At 41.9% G+C, this 18,019-nt stretch overlaps 1 protein-coding gene across 1 annotated transcript in view; it reads left to right on the top strand.

Annotated features, from left to right (window-relative positions):
- PRKCA (protein kinase C alpha) overlaps positions 1–18,019 on the top strand; it is a 107,493-nt gene that overhangs the window by 64,456 nt on the left and 25,018 nt on the right. Inside the window, exons 4-8 of the mRNA XM_072351643.1 lie at positions 2,315–2,426; positions 3,138–3,266; positions 11,240–11,396; positions 11,486–11,620; positions 12,250–12,346. Coding sequence (XP_072207744.1) covers positions 2,315–2,426; positions 3,138–3,266; positions 11,240–11,396; positions 11,486–11,620; positions 12,250–12,346 — 630 coding nt within the window. The remainder of the gene's footprint in view (positions 1–2,314; positions 2,427–3,137; positions 3,267–11,239; positions 11,397–11,485; positions 11,621–12,249; positions 12,347–18,019) is intronic.

Raw genomic sequence — 18,019 nt, 5'->3', positions numbered from 1 at the left:
ACAGCAATTTTAATATAACCTGTCATTCATCACGGCTTAGCGAATGTGGTGGTAATGCTTTTCCAATTGCCACTTTCTTAATTTTGATGGATTTTGGAAACAGAAGTGGGATTTCCCACTGGAGATTCACAATTAAGCTACGCCAAGTTTAGTGCAAAGTTCAATTTCTTGCAAATAGCAGCCATTATTTGGCAGTTCATCTGTCATATCCTGGCTTGGCTCCCCATGTTTACTATGAAATATGAATGCCAGCAGCACTTTGGGAATTATTTAAAGTTTACATTGATTAAAAGGAGATATTTGAAAAAGAAATCTGCAGGATCTTACCTCTGACTCAGTGGTTTACCTTTGCTGAGCAGCACTGACAAAAAGCAGTGTTATGTCCTCAATTGTGCACTGAATGCATATTTAATATTTGGAAGTGTTGCACTGTATTAGCAATTAACAAGTGATAATTGCAGCTAATAATATAAGCAATTAAGTGGTGGTGTCAAAATAATTATTATTACTAGTATGACTTGCAATTGAAGTGTGATCTGTGGACATGAGAAGCCCATGTTGGTACAGGGAACAATGTGAGTGCATTATCATCTGGGCTGGGTGCATAGGCACCTCTCAGCTTTGTGTGTTCCTTCTCGGACTTGCTTGCCGAAGAATAATTGGATGTTTGGTACTCCATGTAGGTTGCCTGTGTTTACAACATCAGTGTGGTTGTTAACAGTTTGCATTTCATATCTCAGGCTGTGTAATAAGCAGAGCTATTGAAATCCACTGTCAGTTTGGATCCTTGATGGAAGGTCCGTACTGATCACCTGGATAACAGCTGTATTCTATGTGTGCAGTGACAGCTACTGCTTATAGATTCATGTTAAAGCTTAGAATCAGTGCTGAAAAGAACGACACAGAAGTGCTTACCAAGGCAAGCAAACAAAAAACCTTCATAAAGTATCACGCTACTACATTACGAAGGCAAGATTTTGCCTTTTCATAGTCATATGTTCAATGTGTTCAATAAAATTGCTGCTGGGAGTTCCCGAATTTCTCATAGCAGAGGAGCCTTATGTTTCTGAGGGAAGAGTTGGCAACTTTTCCATCTTGTATAATGTGTACTTTCTTTTGATTCATCCTGAAAGCTTTTCTTGGCAAGTTGCTAGTTTAGTTTGGTTTTGATGACTATTTAATGGTTCTTTTCTACTACAGAGCTGTATTAGTACCAATTAAAACTGTAAGCAGAAGAAAACTCTCTGTGTCCTCATTTTGCAGTTGTATTTGTTGGGATGTTTTGATGCGTGAAAGACATGGTCTTGCATCACTTCCATTCCTTGCCAATGCATGGGGCTGTGAAAATCTGAAGGGAAAAAGAATGTTTGCAAAGATTGATTACAAACTTGGTTGTATTTTTTTTCAATGAAGAAGAGCTGCAGCTCTCCCCAGATCTGATGAATGTTGTGCTGCAACAGCTTTGACTGAAATGCAGAGCTAAACTGTGCTTCCCAAATTTGCGTCAAGCCATATAGGTGGGGCTGGAGGCAGTCCTGAAGGATGTCCAAATACACACTGTCAGTTCTCTGAAGGGGACCTCTTTCCTTGGAGGGACGGCAGATGGATTTGGATCTATCTGCAGTGTTTGTTTTTAAGGGATTTGGGTGCATTCCATTTCACTAGCCCTAAATTAGAAACCATTTCCAAGCTGCCGGTGGCCTTAAAATGTCCTCACTATAAATTTCTCTGCTGGAAAATCAGACAGGAATAGCAGTCTCTGTAAAATATTTACTATGTGCCAAGTTAGAATTTGTTCTCTTTCATTTGCAGTAATGCAAGTGATAAATTTGCAGCATTTCGAGATGATCCCATCTTAAACACCCTTGTTTTACAGTCATTTTACTGCATTTCAGATTAGCCCCTTAACAAACTGCTGCTTCTCTTCTGCCGTATTTTGTGTCGTCATTGAAGAGCAGCGATGATAGATTGTAAATAAACAGATGATAAATGACAGTCCAGCCACAGGAGGAATGCCGTCATTGTGTTTTATGTTTAGGTGCAGTCAGTAAATGGCAGTTTTAGTGTAGATGAATCATAGGAACAAGCCTCAGCTCACTAAACTGACATATTCTATCTGACAAAACCAAAGCAAAAGAAGTATATGAGCTGAGCACTAAAACTGTGGCCAATATATCAACAGTCTTGTAAGGATTATGAATAAGACACATGCTGGTATGTATTGTTTGGTAGAGTTGGAGGATTTCCAGTGGTACATTAAAGATATTCCAATCTTATTTCATATGACTCATGTATCTTTTTGTTTGTCCTGTAGGACCCCAGGAGCAAGCATAAATTTAAGATCCACACCTATGGGAGCCCAACCTTCTGCGACCACTGTGGGTCCCTTCTTTATGGGCTCCTACACCAAGGGATGAAGTGTGACAGTAAGTTTTCAGTTTTGCTTCTTTACCAAATGGTATTTTTAAAAGCACATGGAAACACCTCATAACAACTTCTTCTTTTCAGCGGAAAATACCATTTCAAATGTCAGCTATTTATAGGACTGTTGTATTTCAAGTGGATATTTCAGTTGAACAATAATAATCTAATGAAAACCACTTCTGTTGCTGCGAAAGACTCTGATATGAGAGGAGTGCATTTGCTGTTGCTTTTGAGGAAACCTGTTTCAGAAGTGGGTGGATGAACACACAGTTGAATACTGACATTTCAGTTTACGTGGCTGCCAAGATCCAGTATTTCCCTTGTGTTTCATTCGTCTTGGAAGTCTACTGCACCAAATTCTAATGATTGACTTAAACCTAAATACCTTCATGGCTGCTGCTGGCAGAAGTGATCTGTTTTCTCAGGCATATTCCCAGCAAGTCTTCATTCTGTTTTTACTTTTTTTCTTGCACTTCATTAATATATTTAAGTGTCTGAAGTGGATTATTTTCTTCGGTGTTTCATTCACTGTCCACAGAATGTATTGCAGGATGGAAAGTAGCCATGTTGGTCAGTCAGAAAACATTTGGCTGTAATCTGCAAACATTGCCAGCAATTAGACATAGTAATCTTAACTTTGCGCTGCTCAGTGTTTGCCGTGGAATCGTATTATTAGTTTCTCACAGCTGTCTGAAACGCTTCTGTATCCACAGCCTGTGATATGAATGTGCATAAGCAATGCGTGATAAACGTCCCGAGCCTCTGTGGCATGGATCACACTGAGAAAAGGGGAAGGATTTATCTGAAGGCTGAAGTCACTGGTGACAAACTGGAAGTAACAGGTAAATGACTCCTGTTGAAATGCTGCAGGATTTTTGAAGGTGTTGTATGCGCTGTGAGCTGATGTGCTTTGGTCAATGTCTTTGGGCACTGAAGCCCATGGCAGAATGTTTCCTTTTGGAAGCATGAGGATTTCATTCACTGGCTTCTTGGATCCAGATACATTTTGAATCAAGAAGTGCTACATTCGCTGGCATTCTGAAGAATCCTCGTGCTTAAAAAAGATAAAGTGAAAATGTAAAGATGCAATAATTGCTTTAAAAAAATCAGGAATGTTCATTAGAAAATCGCTGTCATGTCGATTCTCCGTGTAGGAAGCAGCATGGTGGGATAGCTGACCATTTAGGAAGCTAGCCATCATCTTCAGAACATGATAAGTGCTCTAAACTTGCATCAGCTAAGGAGGGATTTCCTGTATTTCAGAGTATTTAGTAAACAAAGGAACTTGGACTCAATCCCAAATATTACTCTCAGTGTACTATAAAATACTAATAATAAGAAGATCATATTCTGTGAGGTTAAGGTTAGCAAGATAGGGAGAAGGGAGAGAAAGGAAGGAAGGAGAGGGCAGCGGTCCTTTTCCTTGGGAGTGCTTCTCCCAGGGCTTATCAGTAGTCTTTGCTCTCTCTCACCCACATACCCTGTCTCATTCCCAGTTGAAACTGCAGAAAAACATACAGAAAATGTATTTTGAAGGACCATTTTGTCCCCCTACATAGATATGCTGCTTACTTCGAGCAGAACTTCCTTGTTTCATTAACAGAGATCAGATTTTATCACTCAGGATCCACTTAAGAATTCGTATTTACATTTATTTGTTTGTTCTTTGCGTGCTTTCTGTTTAACTGAGGTTCAACTGATAATTGGCTCAGATATCTCAAGTTCAAAGCTGGTAGTGAACTTTACTGCTGGTTTTTCCTTTCTGTTGGACACAAATAACACAAAGCTGTTCTTTGCTGATCGGGATGCAAAGTATTTATTCAGAGGGAGAACTCAGAGTAGGAATTAGATGCAGTTGATGTAAGGAAATTAGGTCAAACCAAGTCTGTTTAATCTAAAGTCAAGATGAAAGTAGAATTTCTTTTGACTCAGAATTCTCTTCCAGGAAATGTGAAAGACATGCTGTAGTTGTCAAAAACAAAGTAAGGGATGAGCTAGCATCTCGTGGCAAGTGACCAGCACTGCTCCTTCAGCAATCCATCTTAACACACCGTTATGCTTATTACGTGTACACAAATACATCGTGGAAATTGGTTTTGTGAGCAGCTGAATTCACAAAGTCCACACACTGAAGCAGGAACTCAGGACACTGTTGTTGTCACGGCCTGTTCAGTGTTGCAGATTCAAGGGCAAAGTGATGGCAGGACAAAGTAGGAGGTTTCCCAGAGCGTTTGCTTTTCTGCCTTTACTTCTTGATGTGGTTTTTGGCAATCTCTGGATGTTGAGCATTGTTCCATTGCGTCCGCATTGCTTATTGAAACACTCAGAGCTCAACTTTTGCTTAGCCCTGGAGTGGTCAGGCGGTCAGATTGATAATATCTGTAGGTCCCTTCCAATTGAATGGTTCTTTTCTACACCAGAAGGATGTTCTTTCTACCTCCGCACTTCTTATTTGGGGAATGAATCACAAAAGGTACCATACCCCTTGTAGGAGCATAAAGGAAATCAGGCCATCACATTGGATTTTCACAGCTCACAGAAGCATTGAACTTCCCTTCTGTCACAATTCATTCATGCTTTTGTTATCTCTGCATCTGAATACCTCCAGATTCTTCTGTCAAACCTTGTAAAAAGCACTGAAAGGGAGAGGCATGATCAAATTCAGTTAGCAAGGATTAGAATGGATCCCAAGTGGTACTTAATTGTAGCTCACTTTTCAGATAGCTTCCTGTGGTGTAGGAGAGGTGAATTTGGCCAGGATGCTGTCATTAGGAGAAAGGTGCTTTCACTTTTTGTTGTGAGCGCACTTGGCGAATGTTTTTATTTGTGTGCTTGTAGATCAAATACATCCACCCAAAACTGAAGAAGGTTTCTGGACAACAAGAACAATGTTTATGACAACCTTCTTGTAATAAGCTCATTAAGGTGCTGTTTGGTTCTTATGATTGGGGCTATGTTCTCTGTGTTATGTTCATATGGTTGAAGCTATGTTCTCTGCGTTCCATTCTTAGAGTTGGCATTTCCGGGGTTTCCAAAAATTTCTTTAAATCTAAATGAAATTCCCTGAAAGTACACTTTGTATTTGTTTACTTATTTTTAAATAAATGATACTTAAATATGCTTTGGCCGGACAAGCCGAGGCTTCTGTGCACGTTCAACTGCAAAACAAATTAGCGGCTTTCAGTTAGTTCATGAACGCTGCTAACCCCAAATTTCTAACTCAGTGTATCTCCTTGTACAGCATCTCTTCTGAAATGTTTACTGACAAAACATCTGCAGATCCCGGAGCTGCCTTTAGGTTCAGGAAGGGGGTGGATTTAATGTCCAGGATGTATAGGAACTGCTCTTGGGTTTGAGCCTTCACCAGATTCTTCTTCAAAAGAATGTCTCTGTAGGTGTTGAACTCCTTCAGCTGAATTCCTTAATATCTCTGCTCTGCATCCTGTTTTGGCTGTTAATTGGTTCCTGCTGAGCTCGTGTTCCTGTAGCCAGCCTTAACTGCCTGCAGAACAGTCATGCTGTTCGATGCAGACGTGGCACTCCGGTGGGCATCTTGCAATTCCTTCTGTGGGCAGCTCTGCTTCCTTACTGGGAGGAAGGAGGGTGCCGTGTGCTGAACGGCAACAGAGAGGTCTGTGCCTTGGGGAAAGTCATTGCTTGGTGCATAGCAAGTGGTGATTGCTTTAGTGTAACAGCTGAGAGGGTGTTGCTGTGGCTTTTCTTTCCAAAAAGGCCCACAGTACGTGCACTTTTACTGACTATTTTCCCAATAAAGTAGGGTAAATAATGTTGTTGTGGTTTTTTTTTCTCCCTATTGAGTGCTAGGAAAGAGGCCAGATGGAGCTGGCCAGTGGTTCAGTCAGATCATCTAAAATATCAGAGCACTCGTGCACATTTTGAATTCAACTGATCCTGGAACTGGTTCAGTCCTACACATCAATATATTTAATGCTGGTGTGCCTCCATGTGTACTTCCAGTGCACTTCAGATCCTTGCTGTGGATGCCTAAAGGTGGACAGGCAGTCCTTTCTGCATGAGTGCTACAGACTAGGAGTGGGAGGTTTGTTATCGATATCCTCTGACAAAATCTCACCACCTCCCCAGTGCCATTTTCAGTGCTCATTTATGTGGCAGTTCTTAAATATCAGCACTTCATTTTATACCTGCTACCTTGAGAGCTGGCTTTGGATGTTAATACGTTATTGCAATTGCTGTAAATCAGCTTGTCATAGGAACTCTCTTAATTGCTTTTTTCCTGACATGACTGAATTTGTGACCCTTCCATAGAATGGAGTATTGGGATTTTGCTTTTAGGCGTTGTAAAGCTGTTTCTGCTGCTCTTAATCTCTGTTGTTTCGCATTGAAATTTCCCCTCCCTGGTGTGTTTTACAAGTTTTGTCACCCTTACACTTACTTACCAGCTCACTATGTAACCTGGGTTCCCTCTGAGCAGTTTTGCAGGTGGCTGAATCTCTGTTTTGATCTTTATTTTATTTTTGAATTATTTTTATAGCGAGCAAACAACAACCTCTGTGAGAAAATAACCCCATCTGGTGCAGTGACACATACAAAGCCACCACGCTGTTAGGATCCCAGGAGCTGGGTCTGACAGCAGCTGCCCTCCCAGCAGCAGTGAGCTGCAGGTGCTGCTGAGGGCAGGGTGCCACGATGCTGTCAGCCATCGCACCCCACCGTTACATCAGTGTTATTAAAACACTTGCATATACTCACAGCCCAGAGCTCCCAGGTTCCAAAGTGTATTTTTCAGAGCTGACAGAATAGAGAAAATGTGGTTTTATTCTTCTGTGATGCTTCTGTGATTTAAAAGAGGAAATCTGGCCATGATTTCTGGAGGCTGGGAGCACAGAGCGGGCTCCAGCTATCACCTCCCCAGGAGTTCTGCACTCCCTGCTGTACGTATTTCAAATGATTTATGAATGTCTGATGCTGAGCTACCCTATGGCACTGTGTTTTAATGTCCCGTCGTGCTGCTTGCCATGGAGACCTGGCTGAGCAGCCTCTGCCCAAGGAAGCTGGAGAGGGGAAATGGGGAGCTGCTGCAAATTGCCGGACACTCACCAGTTGTTTCCTTGAATGACTCCTCCACACACACTCTGTGTGTTGCCTAGGTCATTAACAGTGTCTTTCTTTGTTAGCATTAATCTCATAACATTCTGCAGCTCATTTTAAAAGGAAGACAAGTGAGTGTTCAGGAGAGTTGACCAGCTGTTATGTGAACTCCCCATAAAGTGATCCCGAATAATTTGCTCGCGTGTGGGAGGCATTTTTAATAACCCAAATAAGAATGGCATGTTTTACCTCACCGATACCTTCTGTGTTCTCTGGCATTCCCCAAACCTGCAGGGTTGCTGTGCTGATTGCACAGAGGGCAGTGCCTTTCATAAAAGCCAACCCCTGTAGCAAATGAGTATTTGCCATTTCAGTCATTAGATTTTCTTTACCGCGAAAAAACAGTAAATGCATAGTATGGAAAAGAAACAGTCGTTGTTCATAGATCACCATCTGCGTGCATGTAAAAAAACCCAGCCCTCAAATGCTATGTATTTGCATAAGAATTTGAACAAATCAGAATTAGGAATTTAATGATCAACCTCTTTTCAAGCAATTTGATATAGCAGCAGTCAATGTTTGTGTTAAGGCTTGTGTCTTATTATGTACTTATACTGCCCAGTACTCGGTATTCTTTTATGAAGGCAATTTTTATAGAGGTAATCTGATTTTAAACATAAAGTACAGATGCCCTGGTGAGGTTTCCAGCTGGAAATGAAAGCAGAGAACCTACTGCAGGTCTTATTAAATAGCATTAGAGTTGATGGTACCCTTTTATTAGTTGGAGAGACTATCTTAATAAAAGGCAGAGGAACGAAGCGTGATGGAACACCAGTTCATTTCTCATCTTGTTCTCGGGAGGAAATTAATTCCTCATCCATTTCTGTGTGTAAGTCACCTGAGAAACCCAGGCATCCCCACAACCTGCGTTCATCATGATGGCATCTATGGGAGTTGGCAAACTGGGTGTAATGAGCAGGCAGTGATCTTAGGAGATGTTCTTAAGAAAGTTAGCAGGGGAATGGTTATGCAAAAGAGAAGTCCCACATTGAGAAGCCCTCTTAGTGGCCAAGCACTGTGTGGAAATGGTCTGAACAGCAGGATTTGGGGGGATTTGGTTGTACATCTGTAATTGTAATTCACTAGAGCTTTACTGCACGAAGACAGGCTCTGAGCAGTGTTTTCCCTCTTCTTTTGCTTCACTGGAGACCTTCTCTGGCAGGACTGTTGGAGACTCGAGACCTTTTTCAAAAGCATCTATTTGCATTCACTGGGAGATTTCTGCTCCTCTAAGTTGGCTGCAGGGAGCAAAAGATTGGCAAGCAACAGTTGCTGTGTTTAGTAAACCATTTTATCATCAACATTTGAAAATTCAAGGAAAAGGCAGTTGTGACTCATGAAAAGGAACTGAGTGAACTTGTGCTGCAAGTAGTTCTGCTTTGTTTTAGGGACAGAGGCATTTCTTTGCTCTTCCTGTGGCTAAATCTATTTGCTGACGGCTCAAGAAGTTATAAATCCATAACTGTGATAACTGTGTATTGTTTGCAGTGTTTGACCCTTGCATTCCGTGAGAAAAGTTGACGTGTTGCCATCCAAACTCTGAAATCTGCCAGAATTTCCTCTCTTCACACAGAGTGACAGTTGTTCTCTGCCATCCCACTCTGTCTTATTTAGATATTTATTTAAAGTATGAGTACCTAAGAACCAACTCTGCTTGCATATCTTTACACTACTGGGAAAGTGAATATCCCAATTTTAGGTGCAGCTTCTGGAGGCACCTCTGTAATACCAGTGACAAGTATCAAATGGAAGAGTCATCAAACAGCCCGTATTTTCTGCTGATGAGGCATTTATGATCTCTTCTACATTAACAATAAGGAGGAAGGTGGTCCCTTTTCCTTGTGGCTCGATGTCAACACGAGCACACTTGATTTGTTGGAAACTTGAGCATATGCTTCTATTCACTCCCTGTTTGTCTGTGTGTGTTCTCAGTCCCCATTAAAGAGTCAAACCTGGACAAGTCATTAAGGATTTAGCTCATATCAGCTACCTTGTTCAGTGCAGAGATCATCATCATGATTGACAGAAATCTGGCAAGTGGTAGTCCATGTTTCTTTCCAAGTTCGTCTTGGTGCTGAGTTTAATTAACTACTAATTGTAAAGCAACAAGAGCTTGCTTGTTATCCTTGAAGATACAACAGAATTCAGCCTCGGTTCAGTTATTTTCCTGGAGTTATTTTTCATTTAATTTTGTTTCAACCACACATGAGAGAGAAAACCTGTGATGGGAAAGGGACACCTCTGCTTCCTTCCATCCCTCTTACCTGTCTTGGTAAGGATAGGATGCTCTCAAAAGGATGGACCAGCCATCAAGACGTTAATTCCTTGTGAATGATATTTAGCAAGATATCATCATGCCATTTCCTGAAGAAAAAGTGCTACCAGTTGGAAATGGATGTCTAAAGGGTGCTAATTACACAGACAAAAATACAAACGGGCCAAATAAGGAGCGAGATCATGACTACTTCAGCAGCCTGTATTTAGTGTACGTTGCATCTTTCTTTCCCAGTGCATCTTTGAGCTTCACTGCTTTTTGTGCTTAAAGGGCTTCTTCCTTATTCTGTGTCTCCTACAAAAGAGGAGCAGCCTCACACATGTTGTCAGTGGTGTTTCCCAGGCTCGGCAACATGAACAGATGCTGATCCATGTCAGCCCGACTGGTTTGGGTGGGACGGCGTTTCACAACGCCTGAAATCCAGCCTGTTTGTGAACTTCTGCAGAAGCTGATGGCAGAATGCCATTGACACATAATAAAACCGTACACGCCGTGCATATAAATGTGGTGTGGGCGTCATGCTGGTCCTCTGCAAGATGGAGGGAGGTGCTGCCATGCTCATCCACTGTGATAACTCCACTCATCTACAGTGACTTCTAAGCTGCCCAGTGAAGCCTCACAGCTGTGACAGCAACCTCAGCCAGAGCCCCAAACACTGCTGGTCCACTGATAAAGGTGATCATAGCCCACCATTGCCTCTGCTCCTTGTTCCACAAAGGGATGTGGCTGTGTTGGAAGTGTCCCACAGGCAGATTGCTGGCCATGCTTGTATCTGGGAATCAGTAGCAACATGAGGGCTATGAACTCACTTTGTGCTCTCTTCTGCCATTGTGAAAATAGAAGCTGCCTTACCATTTTTGTGAAGGCAAAGTTAAACTCATCTTCCCTGTGCTTTTACTTTGGGTGCCATCTTGTGACAACTCTTACAGTGATTCCAGCTGACAGCTAACGAGCAATGAATCCAAGGGAAGTTTAGTACCAATAACATGTTGTATAAAACAGCCCTTCTTGGAAATCTGTTCTGATCCAGCTATCAGCCTTATAGTATTCAGCTGATAGTTGTGGAACCTAAGATTGATGAGTAAATAAAAGCACACAGAAATGCTCCCTGCTTAGAAATGTATAGAGATAAGCTCAGATGTTTACTCATTCCATTCCAGGAAAGAGCTGCCCAGGAGCTGCTTCATTCTATTTGGGAATGGCTCTCATCTCCTGTCACTTCTCCTTACAAGCCTTACAAATTCCATCAAGTGCAACCTTACTTTACTATTTTATTCCGTGCCAAGTCTGACCACATGAGTTTTTCATCTTGTTTGTTTTATCTTTCAATGTATTTCTTTAGATTTGGTTTGACTTGTTAACAGTGATTTTTAATCCCATGCAAATCAGCCCTCTGTTTTATATTGACAGTGCGAGAAGCAAAAAACCTAATTCCCATGGATCCAAATGGGCTTTCAGATCCTTACGTTAAACTGAAACTTATCCCAGATCCCAAGAATGAAAGTAAACAGAAAACAAAAACCTTCCGTTCCACCCTGAATCCACACTGGAATGAGTCATTCACATTGTAAGTTTAACCCGTTTTAATGCAATTTCTTATGTGTGGAATCATTTATTGGAGTTTTGCATTCAGAATTCTGCTTCTTTCCTTTTCAGTAAATTAAAACCTACAGACAAAGATCGACGGCTCTCTGTGGAGGTGTGGGACTGGGATCGAACAACCAGGAATGATTTTATGGGCTCTCTTTCATTTGGGGTTTCAGAGCTCATGAAGATGCCAGCCAGTGGATGGTAAGAGTTTCTGAAAAGACTTTTAGAATAGTATTTTTTCTTCAGCGTAATTTCTGTATCTCATATTCACTGAAAACACAACTAAAGCTGGGAAACGTGGGCTATAGATAGCAAAGGAGGATAATTAAAGGAAGCTTTCCTTTTGTTATGTTCATGAAGCTTCTGCTGGAGCCAGGAGTTGCTGCAAACTCATGGCCTTGTGATACACATTTTATTTTTATCTCAAGTATGATATACTCATTATGAAGCATATCAGCTATGTATAGCAAGTTAAAGTACGTTTGAATAGATTTTATATAATGCCATCTTATTATGTGCCAAACTAGAGGTAGAACTCATCAGACCTTCTCAAAGAGTATGGCTTGTTGGAGGGAATGTTTTAGGGTTGTAGAGGCACTGGAGTCTTTTCAGGGATGAAGTCTCTGTTATGATTTGACACATAGTTTGAGATTCGAGATATGATTTTATTTGAATTATATCATTTCTGTATTTCCTTTAGAACTTAGAACGTTGTTCTTTACATACAGGTGGTATTGATACAAAGCGGACATAAAAAACTAACTCAGATTTTATATCTGAAAGGAGTAAAAGTATAAAAAAACTCATGTTTTTTCTCAAATGTTCCACAGGTACAAGCTGCTGAATCAAGAAGAAGGTGAATATTATAATGTTCCAATTCCAGATGCTGATGAAGATGGAAACGCAGAGCTCCGGCAGAAGTTTGAGGTGAGGATGAAACCTATGTCCATATTGCATTTATTTTTTAACCTTACAAAAAAATACAAAAACCCAAAACTGTTAAAAGTTTGTGTTATCAGCATTATTAGAATCATAGAATCCAGCTTCTGCTGCTTGTGTCAGGAGTACGACCTTTGGGTTTCCCAAAGGTTGGACCGAGGGGATTATTTCAGCAGTAGTAGAATTGATCAGGCTGTTCTGCTCCTCTGTTACAGTTATCCTCCTGCCCTTTACCACCCACAGTGGAGTGGTTGGTTGGCCACAAGCATGGCCTCACTGTGCTGCGCACAGGAGTTGTTTGCTAAGTAACAGACATAACACGGCTCTTCTGACATCTGCAGTAATATCACTGTGAAGTACTTGCTGTCCATTCAACCCAAGGAGAAAAAGGGCATGTTTTGAGGTTGGAAGTGTTCTGCTGGTGGTTGTACTTGATTCAGCTGATCTGACCAACTGAATATGCCATTATAAATTTAAATATTCTAGTAATTAAAATTCCAATTAATAGTGATTTCTTTTGTTTCTCGTCAGACATTTCCAACTTTACCCTAGCAGTTTCTCCAAAAAGTAACTCAAGTACTTTTTGTGCTTAAACAAACGCTTAAGCCTGTTCCTCTCAACCTGAAATGGCCATTTTTTATGTTCACCATCAGGCAGAATTCTACATTGTTGTTATAAAGATGGGTTAACCCAAGAGAGTGAGGAAAAACGGCACTTGTTCAGCTTTCAAGAAAATCAAAGAAAAGGTGCTTCAATTTCTTCTGAACACATTTGGATCAGCTACCATACCTTTGTCTGCAGCATGAACTATGATTTTTGTTTTAAGTACCTTAACCTCCATTTCATTTTCCTTTCTTTACAGTTGTGATCTGACCGGTGTGATTTTATTTTACTGCACTAGGTCATTTTCTATTCAAAATCATATTTACTTCCGATCCTTCTGAGAAAGAATAACTTCAAAAGTTATTTGTTTCACCACGTATATGGCTCTATGCATTATACAGAGTCCGGAATAGGGTAGACATGTATTTTAGTGGCAGAGATATGGAAATTACCTGTATTTTTTCTTGGGACAGAAACAGCATGAAGACGAGTCACTAAAAATTTCTGTTGTAAAATGTCAGTTATTACATGCACTATGTTTGCACATTGTATTTATAGTCTTTTCTTTTTTCACTTGAGCCTTCAATGCACTCATTGGTTGCAGCGTGAATAGTCAGGGTTGATCTGTGTTCTGCAGAGAAGTGGTGTAGAAACCCTGAGAGATTGCATCGTGCAAAACTGCCGGCCTGGCTTCCAGAAACAGCTGGACATGGGGTCAGCTCTGTCTCAGAAATAATTAGCCTGTCTCAAAGTCTAATTAGTCCAGTTCCAGCACTGTGCATTTGAGTCTTTCTCTGTTCTGAAGGCAGCGAGGTTGAGGCCATTTTAGCGGTCTGCATTAATCAGGGAAAGGGATTGGGTTTGCAGCAAGCATGGTGTCTTTCACCATGCTGGAGCTGCATAGTAAGCAGGTTTTAACCCTAATGCTGCTGTATATATGATATGTATATATCTGTTGCCCAGCAGAATTGTAATTATAACCAGACCAAGGCTATGAGATGTGGTATTGTGTAGTGAAAGGATTTTAGTTTGACTACTTTCTCAAAGTCTGTTGCTGTGAGCAGCACCCCCAGGTAATGCTCTTAGTTGGTTTCAGGGGAAATACTGTCATAGTTTATAAAAAGTAGATGTCTGCATGGTGGTATTTAACTTACTAGCTATTCTGACATGGTCATGAGTGGTGCTGGCTCTTCTACGTTATTTTTCTTATTGTTAAGATCTTGGCATACATCATCACTTTATTTTAAGTACCCTGTGCTAAGGAACGAGGAGATGGCACTGAGAAGTTCTGTTTGTAAAAATGGCATTTTCTAAATAAATATTGCCACTGAAATCAGCTCTGAGCCTTTGCAGGAAGACTCTTGGCAGCCATGTTGCTGTGTGTTGGCAGGAAGATGAAAAATACCCATAGAGCAAGAGAAGTCACACAGAACTATCGTTGTATTTTCCAGTTCAGATAGAAGAGTCATTTCAGGGTGCTTGCTAATCCAAGTCCCCATTTGTAGTGGTTCTTGCTGAACAAGTGACCAAGTTCAGGAAAGGAGAATTGAGGAAGATGATGATTTCTTTAATGGAAACATACAGTGGCTTCATAAGTATTTTTAGTTATTACTACAAGGATTTTCTTTCTATATGCTGCCTTATGTATTGTCCAGATGAAGCTGTACCGTATGTTGAAGTTGAGGTATGCTATGCAGAGGTTCAGTATTTTCTGTTTTTCAGAAAACAGGCGTATTTTTGGATCTCACCTGTCACTAAAAGTTATGAATCAACTCTCGGTTCCCTTTGCACCGTGATCCAATTTAGTGATCTACAGATGATACATCATTATTAATACTCAGAGACAAAAATATTCTGCTGTAGGAAGGGGAGGCAGGTTGAAATCTGTCGCTGTTTTTCATTGGGCTTTAACCTTTGGGTGTGGATTCTCTCCCCAGAACGGCAGTATTGGTGCCATCTCCAGACGGAGCTGGGTTCTCAGCAGGCACATCCAGGATAATTGTGGCTGCTCCATAATTGTTCGGGCTGAGGTTGCCACGGCAACTCGCGATGGTCCCAGGTGGCTGCATGAACCCAAACGAGCAGGGCTTTTCGCTGCAGTATCTACTAGTTGTTGTATACTTCTTTCCCGTCACTGTATTTTGCTATCCAAAGGAAAGCACCCACTATTCCAGTGACACATTATTGTCATTCTAATACCCGGTTGCAATTAGAGCAGTAATATGTTTTTTATTCGAGGAAAAAAATAACGAGCAAATTCTAAACTTGAATTGTAGGAGGTTATTTCTGTTTTCTCCAGCCCCGTTTCCTGTAATTTGCTGCTTAATATAGCACTTCTAGAAGCCTAAATATAACCTTAGAAGAATAATAGAAAAATACTGGCTTAATGTGCTGGTTAATTATTCTGTCTGTCCTCTTCTTTATGCAGCACCATCATGGAAAATGTTATTAAAAATAAAGCAGCTGCTGCGGTTCGTATCAATATTCATTTTTTAATTAAAAAAGAACTGGGTAGCTATTATCCTTACACGTGGGTATGTCTCCCAAGTGTAGGGTGTATTAAGTGATGTGAGCAGTCAGCTCTGCTGATTGGTGGGATCCGGGCAGCTTGTTGGAATGGGGAGCTCAGTGCTCCCAGAGCCCTCGTTTAGAGCAGCTCTGGGGAAGGTACATAGGGGCCCTGTTTTTGCATATTCGTAGGATGATGGATGTTTTCCTTTGCTCTCACCATTCCCACCAGTGTAGCTGTGTGAGGGGTTGCCACAGAACAAGGCATCCCCACTCCTCAGACTACCAGCCCTGTTGTGGGCATACTGGTTGGTGTGGGGAAAAGCAGGGAATGCTTTCACCTTGAAGTGGGCCAATGCCATAAAGCCCTGTGTGCCACAAGGGTCAGCAGGATACTGAGAGACCATGTTCATGCTGCTTTTAGGCTTTAGAATCACAGTATCACTAAGGCTTGAAAAGACCTCTGAGGTCCCCAGCCCCAGCTTATCCCCACTGTGCCCACCAACCATGTCCATCAGTGCCACATCCCTGCAGTTCTGGAACACCTCCAGGGATGGTGACTCCTCAACTCACTGGGCAACCTGTGCCAGTGCATCACTGCTCTCTCAGAGGAGAAATACCCAGTCTGCCCTCTCTGGGATTGACCCAAGTGCTGGACGGGTCACCCAGCAGCACTGTCCCATTGCTGTTTTGCTGCCATAGGGCTGGGCAGCCCATGCTGTCAGTGCAGGTCTCAGATTGTCATTACAGGGTTGCTGTGTGCTGGGGTTGGTGAGGAGCACTGCCCACAGGCTACAGCTATGCTGTTCTTCTGTAAACTGAGGAGGCTGAGACACAATGAAAGAGGAAACAGTTCAGACAAGGGTAGATATAACCTGAAAGCTGGAAAAGTACCATCGGTGGTGACATTTGGGTGACATCTCTGCACTTCTAAACATAACCGTTATTATGATGCTTAAGGAAATGTCTTTTTGAACGTCTTGCCATTTTAGTTAGAGGAACGGTGCAGCCATTGGGCATGGCTATGAATACCCAGCCCCTCTCTGGTGCTGCTGGAGCTGTGTGCTGACCTCCTGCAGTGCACAGAGCAGCGTTCTGTTTGCCCAACCTTCTGTGGTAATCCTCGGGGGAATGTAAGTGTGCAGACTTGAACTGGTGACCACACAGCCCATCTTGTCTGTGCCAGGATAACAGCTGAGGTTAAACACTGTTTGACAACGTGACTGCAGATTCTGAGGTGCAATTAAGGCCTTCTGATTGTTCTCAGTGTTGTTTGGAGTCCAGTGCTAAAGACTCATGTATTTGTCGTTCCCTTTCTGAGCATCATCAGTAAATCAGTTCAGCTTGTTTCACTGCAAGCTGTGGGTTTCTTACATCTCTCGCACTCCCTTTCGGTTTCTTTTTTTCAAGCAGCTTCTGGCTGCACTATTAAGGAAGAGACAGTCACTTGCTGCATTACTCTGGCATTTTTCTGATGTTCACCACAGCCTTATGTCAAAAGGGCATTTTCTTCCTCTCCTTTAATCAGGAGCAGGGACTCACAATGAGAGTTGAGAGCTGTGGACTGTGCGTGATCCTCAGACCCAGCGAGTTTCCCAATTAGATGCGATGTTTTCATTTAGTTAAAAAACAAATAATAGAAAACAACGTGTAAGGGAACCTGAAGTTTGGCTAATTGGTGAGCTCATTTCTTCTGTCTCCTGATCTCTGCGCACCTCCCCATAAGGGCTGGGAAGGGGATGTTTCTCCCCAGCCTTTCGGGGCTGCCTGTGCTTTTGCCCTACGGCTGTCAATACTGCAGTCACTTTCTGCTTTGTTTTCTGCAATAAATAAGAAGTTGGTCTCTGCCATACCCACACACAGCTTGTACACATCTCCTACGGCATTAGCTGTAACTTCAGGCAGTTCAGCAAAGGGAGTAGAGAAATAATATTGCTGCTGACTCTCTGAACTGCAAAAGAAAAGATTAAATTTACTTTTCAGGAAACAGACACTAAGTGCAATGAAATCGTGGCCAACCAACATTTCACTGCCACATCAATCCACGCTCTTTATGGCTATAAAAAGAGGATCTGCTTTCTTTTTTGGCTGTGGCACCCATTCCTATTTTTAAATCGTGCACATTTAATCATTAGGGAGTCGTTTGCAGCAGTATAGAAATGCTGTGAGATGACTCCATCTGTTCTATACTGTCACTTGGCTTGGGGAATTCCCATATGCAGTTAACTGGAGGTTTCCCATCCACTCACCATCTCTGAAAGGAGAGAATGAGACAGTTCTGAACCAGGTGACATCCATCAGTCCCAGTTCCTGAGAGGTGCTGGTTTCTCCATGAGGGGTTTCTTGGTGTATGTGTTGTGACTGAAGATGAAGCAAGTTTGCAGCAAACCAGACTGGTTATGGGGATCCGTATATCTTAGATGCTAAAAACAAGGAAGAAAATTCAAAGCCTTTTTGTGCTGTCACCCTCCTGCATTGTGTTTGTGCTGCCAGCAGCCCCGACTTCAAACATCTCTGCACACATTTGTCTTGGTGCCTTTCGGTGGTTTG

Source organism: Excalfactoria chinensis, chromosome 17, assembly GCF_039878825.1.
Source record: "Excalfactoria chinensis isolate bCotChi1 chromosome 17, bCotChi1.hap2, whole genome shotgun sequence".
In the NCBI taxonomy this organism is placed as follows: domain Eukaryota; kingdom Metazoa; phylum Chordata; class Aves; order Galliformes; family Phasianidae; genus Excalfactoria; species Excalfactoria chinensis.
The sequence above is the reverse complement of the archived record's forward strand: the minus strand, read 5'-3'. Positions and strand labels throughout refer to the sequence as shown.